This window comes from Colias eurytheme, chromosome 23 (assembly GCF_061535395.1).
Source record: "Colias eurytheme isolate Ceu_HAF_F1 chromosome 23, ilColEury1 Martin Lab GWU primary, whole genome shotgun sequence".
NCBI classification, from domain to species: Eukaryota; Metazoa; Arthropoda; class Insecta; order Lepidoptera; family Pieridae; genus Colias; species Colias eurytheme.
Genome location: NC_143002.1, coordinates 5,040,906 through 5,047,857, shown reverse-complemented (window position 1 = coordinate 5,047,857; position 6,952 = coordinate 5,040,906). Strand labels below are relative to the sequence as shown.

Sequence of the window (6,952 nt, the reverse complement as noted above, 5' to 3'; positions counted from 1 at the left end):
TGGCGGCGGCCATTTTTTCCGCCATTTTGAATTTTTTTCACTATCTGTGGTAATTGCTCGAGGTCTACTCCAAGTTTAGTTCGAGCACCCCAGATGTAGCTGCTACCGTTTGCGCGGGCCGTTGACCGTCTCCGCGGGCTGTGAGAAAGTTTAAGATTTCGTATTTTTCTGGATATCCTGGGAGCTGGGCGAGTACGAATGCATCATTGGTGTATTTCTCCGTTGCGCCACCTCGTCTAAATTTACGTTTTTATGTTTGCGCCAAAAATGGAAAAATTCCAAAATCGAGCGACCCACTATGGCTCCCTGGTAGCGTCCCAGGGTGGTGATCATTTTTAGTTCCGGGACCCCCCACCCAACTCGCACCGTTTCCGCGGGCCGTTGGATTTTACGTTGTATGGAAGTCGGAAACGGGGGCCCGGAGCCACTCGAACGGGGCACCGATCGATTCGCCGGCTCGAACAGAGCACGTGTGCCAAATTTGGGACGTAAGGATTCATAAACGGCGATTTTGGCAAAGTACGGCGGCCATCTTGTTTTTGCGAAAATCCCCATTTTTCCACCTCCTCTGGTAATCGCCACCAGTTCCTAGCATTTTTTGTTCAGACACCCCCCCTCCAGGTATCACCGTTTTTGCGCACCTCCAGGGGTCCACTCGGTTTTCGAAGGTGATCGAGATCGCTATATTTTTCCTCTGGTCGATCGGAGCACCTCTACACGATCACGTCGAAATCCCCCCAACTTTCCACGTAGTTTCCGAGAAAAGCGATGTCAGTGAGTGAGTGGTAGTGTAGCTTTATATATATATGATAACGGAAAAATAACAACAAATTATTTTAAAGAAGAAAGTCATGGAACGTTGTTTATTAGTGCTACATTGATTTACTTTAAAGTTAATTTTATGTAATAAAAAATATAATCAATTTATATGAGAAATATGGAAAATACTTAGAGTAAAGATATAGTATAGAGCGCGTGTATTGCACAAATTGCTTTGTGCACATCGTAGGCAGATGAGCTATAGATACTATATAGATGTGTGTGTGACAAATAGGGATGGAGAGATATCAATTGCGTGATGAGCTATCGATAAGTTATGTAAATAAATATGTATCATATGTAAATTTTATGTTCAATATGTTATTAAAGGAGAAATGTATGAATAAAGTATAAATATGTAATTTTAAATTTGTTTACCAAGTGAAGTGAAAAAGTGTTTATTCCATTTGAATATTTTTTTGTATTAATTATAAGTACTTTAAAAAAATATGTTTAATTGGAATATCAGAAAAACGTAGGCACTTCTTAAATATTAAAATTAATAAAATAAAATATCGGGTTTAGTGCTATTTTTTCAATAATAAATAGAACAATAATAATAATGTTTTAAAATGAGAAATAATTAATAATTTTAAATGAAATAACTAATAAATAATATACAAATTTTTTATTTAATTTTATCCATTCTATACCTACCAAAATCTTCAAAATCAATTTAGCGGTCCATATATCGTAACATTACATACTTTTCATTTACACTATAATACATTCGCATTCATAATATTAGAAATTGTATCATACCAAACACACCACAAAATTATTTATAATACATTTCTAGAAGAGTTTTAATTTTAAAGTAAAATAAATAATAAGTTAAAATATAGTTCTTCTAGTAAACTATCGAGTACAGCGTTGGTCAAGTCACATCACTACGATCACGTGGGTTGCGCGAGCGAGCCTGCGCGGGTCCCCTCCCACTTTCCCTTCACCCCCGCGATACTAGATTTATTTTCATATAAATAATTATAACAATCGACTTACCGATGAAATGTGATACTGGATTTCAATTTTGTGATTTTTCTAGTATCGTTTTTGCAAGATAGCACTGCACATTTCAGCATGTTTATTCGTAAATATGAATAAAATTCCAGAGCAACGCACTTCGTCAGCACTCAACCACGACTACGAACGCTCGCGGCGGGAACGTCGTGTTGTTCCCACCTGTGCCTACTGTTCCCACTTGGTTGTTCGCACTCTATAGATAGTATATTATATACTCTAAGGGAAAATAACTGTAAATTTAATCTGTGTTATGTCTAAACATTTCTGTGTAGATCTGTTATTGACGTTTGACATATTATGTCAATTGTCAGTCAAAAATTCGACAGAATCGGAATCGGCAGTCATCCGTCAAGTTTTGTTTTTGTTGGTGTCGGCGTGCAAACGTGTGAAAATGTCGAACAAAAGAAACAAAGAGATAGTCCACGATAGCGAAAGCGAAGAAGAACAAGAATCTGGCAGTGAAAGAGATTCCGATGTTGATTCTGACGGAAACTACGTCGGAGAGAAGGCAAGTGTAACATAACCTATAAGGCACATGGTATTTCACATTAATATGAGTTCTTTAACGTTTTTATTTGCAAACTAACTTTATAAATATTAAGAAAAAAAACTCATATTTTAAAATTTAATTTGTTGTAGAAAAGAATGTGATAAAACATTGCTTTATACATAGATGATTTTCTTAAAAAATGTTATTTGTAGGAGCTACAAGCTGACTTCGAAGGGCGCAATCCAGAGGACTGTGATTTTCATGGAATAAAACAATTGCTGAGGCAACTGTTCTTGAAATCAAATGTTGACTTGGGAGCACTTGCTCAAATAATTATATGTAAGTATATTTGTATAATTTAAACTAGACAAACCAGATTTAAATGCAAAGGGTACAATTACCGTACCTATTCATTAAATTAAAACAAACCATTTTAGTCCTAAGCAATTTTATTGTTACATATTAACAAATACTTTATTGAAAAAAGTGTTCAAAATATCAAAAAAACATTGATTCTTTTTAATTTACATTCAATTTTATACATTTCAGCACAAAACTATGTAGGAAGTGTTGTTAAGCAGTGCTTAGATGATGGTATCGATGAAGATGATGATGATGATGATGTTGGTGATGGAGTGTTTGGAGTCACTACAGTCATAAATATCACAAAAAGAAAGGTAAGTCTAAATATTTTTCTTTATTTTCATTGAAATAATTTTCTGCTCATTTAAACAATCTATGTTATAAAAATGAATTGCTAAATGTGTTGGTAAGCTGAAAACTAGAATGGCAGAAGTACGAGGATGATTCTTATATAGAGAAAACGTAAACATGTACTGCTGGTGGACCCCTAGTTCATTATAAAATACTTTCACTCCACTTGGGTTGATAATTTTTTGTATGTGTTCACAATTATTGTAACAATTATTATTCTAAAAAAAAATGTGTCGTGTACTAGTGTACACACGTAAGAAGTGAAACTTCTTTATAACCTTTTTTAAAAAAAAAAGTTTCACTTCAATAATTTACTATATGCAACTTGACAGAAATACATCGAATCACGCGTGGTAGGGATAAGAACAAGATGGCGCGTAACGGAAAAATGTTACACTAAATTTTTTTCCAACCCCGATAAAGAAGTTTCACTTCAACAAGTGGTGACAAAACTGACAACCCAAAAATCTTCAAAATCTATTAATGTCGTGTAAATTAACATAACTTTCTCAAGTTAAGATAAATTCTATTATATTTGATCTCTATTTCATAACAGGAAGAATCCTGCGTTAAACAAATCAGAACCCTGCTAACCACACTGGCCGATGGAAACGCTGACGAGAAGACCAAAGCACTAGTCAACAAGATACTGTCTGATGATGGCAGCCAAGTGGGGCTTGTTATTAATGAAAGGTTAAATATATATTTTTCTAATTTGTTCTTATACAATTCTTGAGCAATTTTGAGCACAAAAATTTGATTGTCTCATAGTAAGAAACTTTATTTAATTGCAATTTTTAGGGATGTATTAATAACATTACTAATCAATTGAACGCAAACTTAACAATTATTATTTTTATCCCTTTTTCGATTTTTCTTTACAATTTAGGGAAAATTGCAAATTACACAAAAAAAAATTTGTAACATCTTTTTAAAGTCTAGGTTAACCTCCAATGTTGATTATAAATTAATTATCTCAATATTATGTATTGTATTGGACGAGGCCATTGCCAACTGGCAAACGGACACTCAAAAATGGATCAAACTTAGCATATATAATACATATATGTCTAAAGTCTGTTCAAAGGCTAATAATAATAATGTATTGTAACCCTTTTTTTCAGGATTCTAAACATTCCAGCCCAAATAAGTGTGCCCCTGTTCTCCTCGCTTCAGGCAGAAATAGAGAAAGCTGTTAAGAGAAACATGCCTTACACATTCCAGTATCTTATTTGGATATGTAAAACATACAAAACTACTGGTAAGTTATTGTTTTTATAAAGTCTATTAATAACAAAAATGTACGAAAAAATGGAAAAAGTACAAAAGACAGTAATCAAAAACTTTGGTTTATGAATGATAGTGGTAAAAATAATCTAGGCCATTTATAAAAAAAAATGTCATTTATACAAAAAAAATTGAGACAAAACATTAGTCTACAAATTTAATAAAAAAAATCCTGTAGTAGGTATAATTAGAATATCATCAATATTAACTTGCATCAATATTTAAACTACTAGTGGTCCGCCTCGTCTTCGCCCGTGGTACCTGCATGTTTAAACTATCCTATCTCTCAAGTTGGATCGAACTGCACATGGTGTGCGAATTTTATTATAATTGGTTAAGTGGTTTAGGAGTCCATTGAGGACAAACATTGTGACACGAGATTTATATATATTACGATAATAATATTGCAGAAGACGAAATAGATGTGCTTTTCGCGAATCAAGAGGAAAAGCCACTAACGGACGAAGCTATAGCTAGTTTTGACGTAGATGTCACAGAACAAGCTGAACTATCTCAATGGGACTATGAAGGAGGCGCCATGACACCTTACAGAAAGGTACTTTATTTGCAATTTATATATTACTAGCTTACCGCCCGCGGCTTCGCCCGCCTTGCCTAAAACTTAATCAATTATATACTAAAACCTTCCTCTTGAATCACTCTATCTATTAAAAAAACCGCATCAAAATCCGTTGCGAAGTTTTAAAGATTTAAGTATACAAATTGACATAGGGACAGAGAAGGCGACTTTGTTTTATACTATGTAGTGATTTATATATTTACATATTAAAATGTTGTATTTTTGTTAAATTTCCATGATTTTCTAGGATTTTTTTCAGACAACGGACACGTTATTTAAAACACTATTCACTTACTAATGTAAAGTATCATGTGGTATCAAATTACAAATACTACTTTATCAAAAATACCAAAAAAATCTGCATAAATAAGTTTTAAATGTACTATTTTTCACAATTTGCTACCAAACATTAAGGCAATGTTAAGATATTAATCATACAAGTATAATTCAAAAAAGTTTTTACAACAAAACCAGCACAATTGAGTTATGAATTATGATTAACATACTGTAATTTTCTTTGACTTATATTCGATTTATTTTATTACAGGTACTTATATTCGACGGAAAAAAATTCACCCAACTCGTGAGACTTATGAAGGAAGAAGTGGAAGGTGTATAAGCTTGTTGTTAGTCATGTATTGCCTTAAGTTATGCCATACGATATGTATCGATATATTTTCGTATTTATAAGAATATAATATTTGTATTAAGCTTTCATTTTGTTTTATTTAACTGCCCTGTGTATTCAGAAATATCACTAAGTTGATAGTTTAGTTTTACATCACACTGTTTATGAGAAATTTTTAAAGAGTAAAAAAAATCGAATCCCGACTCGAGATTTGAATGCTATAAAACTAAGGCTCGATTGCACCACGTAACTTTAGCAGCAACAAACATGTTAAAGTAACGGTTAGGAAAAATAGTGTCCCTTCGTCCAGCATACTCACCATGGAATCCTGATATTTCATGAATGTCAAAAAACTGTTCTGAAATAGTGCTAAATAGTGCCCAAAGGAAAAAAATAGTGTTCTTGTACTTGCGAAGTTATAGCCATAGTTCGATGAGTATGCTGGACGAAGGTTTCGCCCAGCATACTCACCTCCGTCCGGAGAATCTGTATACGCTTCAAACATAATTCATACTTCAAAAAATAGTTCCCAAATAGTGCCAAACCACGGACATGTATCAAGATAGACTAAGCGAGTGTATGTACTTCCCGTGTCCAAACTATGTTATTGAAACTTACTTGACGCTGGCCTACACTCAGTCCGCGCTTGCAGTTCGCCAAGGAAAGACGTGAAGCTGAATAAAGTAAAATGCCGAATTGCGCCGTTATAAACTGTAGAAACTCCACAGCTGTGAGTGGCCGAGTTAGCAGAGATGTTTCCTTCCACCGGTAAGTAATTTTCTAATCAGAATATGCACTATTTATTTTAAAATCAAATAAAGAATATCTGTGGAAAACGATCGTGACAAACACGGATACCAAATCATACGAAATGATTCGGAATACATTGCGGCTTTTACTTGGCACGGTAAAGATCGCGTCGTATGATAACAAGCAATGAATAGCGTCTTCTCATTTTTCTGTTCTCATTTTTCTGTCCAATTTTGTGGTTAGTGATGTTCATTTGATGCAACAGTTCTCGATTCTAATCGATTTTATAATCGAACAGAAAAATGATAATTTGTAGGAGCAATTTTTCAGAAAAAAAGGCATAGATTTTTTTTGTCATTTAATACGACTTGACCTAGAACTTTTAAGTATTTTAATACAAAGGTACTAAAAATAAATATTATGACATGGACGCCATTAGTTAAAGTGTCATCTTGGGAGTTTTTTTAAAAAAACTCCTTATTGCTTAGACTATGTTTGTTTTTTCAGTTTTCCAAGTAACCCGAACATAAAAGGAAAATGGATCGATGCAACGGGACATAAAGATTGATTGATTGACAGTTTCATTACTTTCTTTCGATGGCCTCTCTAGTACGTAGTACATGGTAACTCAATGGGCATATGTAAGAAAAAGCTAAAACAC

At 33.7% G+C, this 6,952-nt stretch overlaps 1 protein-coding gene across 1 annotated transcript; it reads left to right on the top strand.

Annotated features, from left to right (window-relative positions):
* The first annotated feature begins 2,175 nt into the window (after positions 1-2,175).
* LOC149898281 (protein BCCIP homolog) lies at positions 2,176-5,628 on the top strand. The gene is made up of 7 exons (XM_090115498.1): positions 2,176-2,350; positions 2,545-2,671; positions 2,882-3,009; positions 3,603-3,739; positions 4,171-4,307; positions 4,744-4,889; positions 5,461-5,628. Exons 1-7 carry the CDS (start codon positions 2,234-2,236, stop codon positions 5,530-5,532), a joined length of 864 nt encoding a protein of 287 aa, XP_089971624.1. The 5' UTR covers positions 2,176-2,233; the 3' UTR covers positions 5,533-5,628.
* The last annotated feature ends 1,324 nt before the right edge of the window (positions 5,629-6,952 follow it).

What these genes read in the sequence shown, in the direction of transcription:
- LOC149898281 (XM_090115498.1), top strand. Translation starts at nt 2,234, where the DNA reads ATGTCGAACAAAAGAAACAAAGAGATAGTCCACGATAGCGAAAGCGAA. An exon ending in TAAAACATACAAAACTACTG is followed by an intron (nt 4,308 to 4,743) that starts GTAAGTTATTGT and finishes ATAATATTGCAG; the next exon opens with AAGACGAAATAGATGTGCTT. An exon ending in CCATGACACCTTACAGAAAG is followed by an intron (nt 4,890 to 5,460) that starts GTACTTTATTTG and finishes ATTTTATTACAG; the next exon opens with GTACTTATATTCGACGGAAA.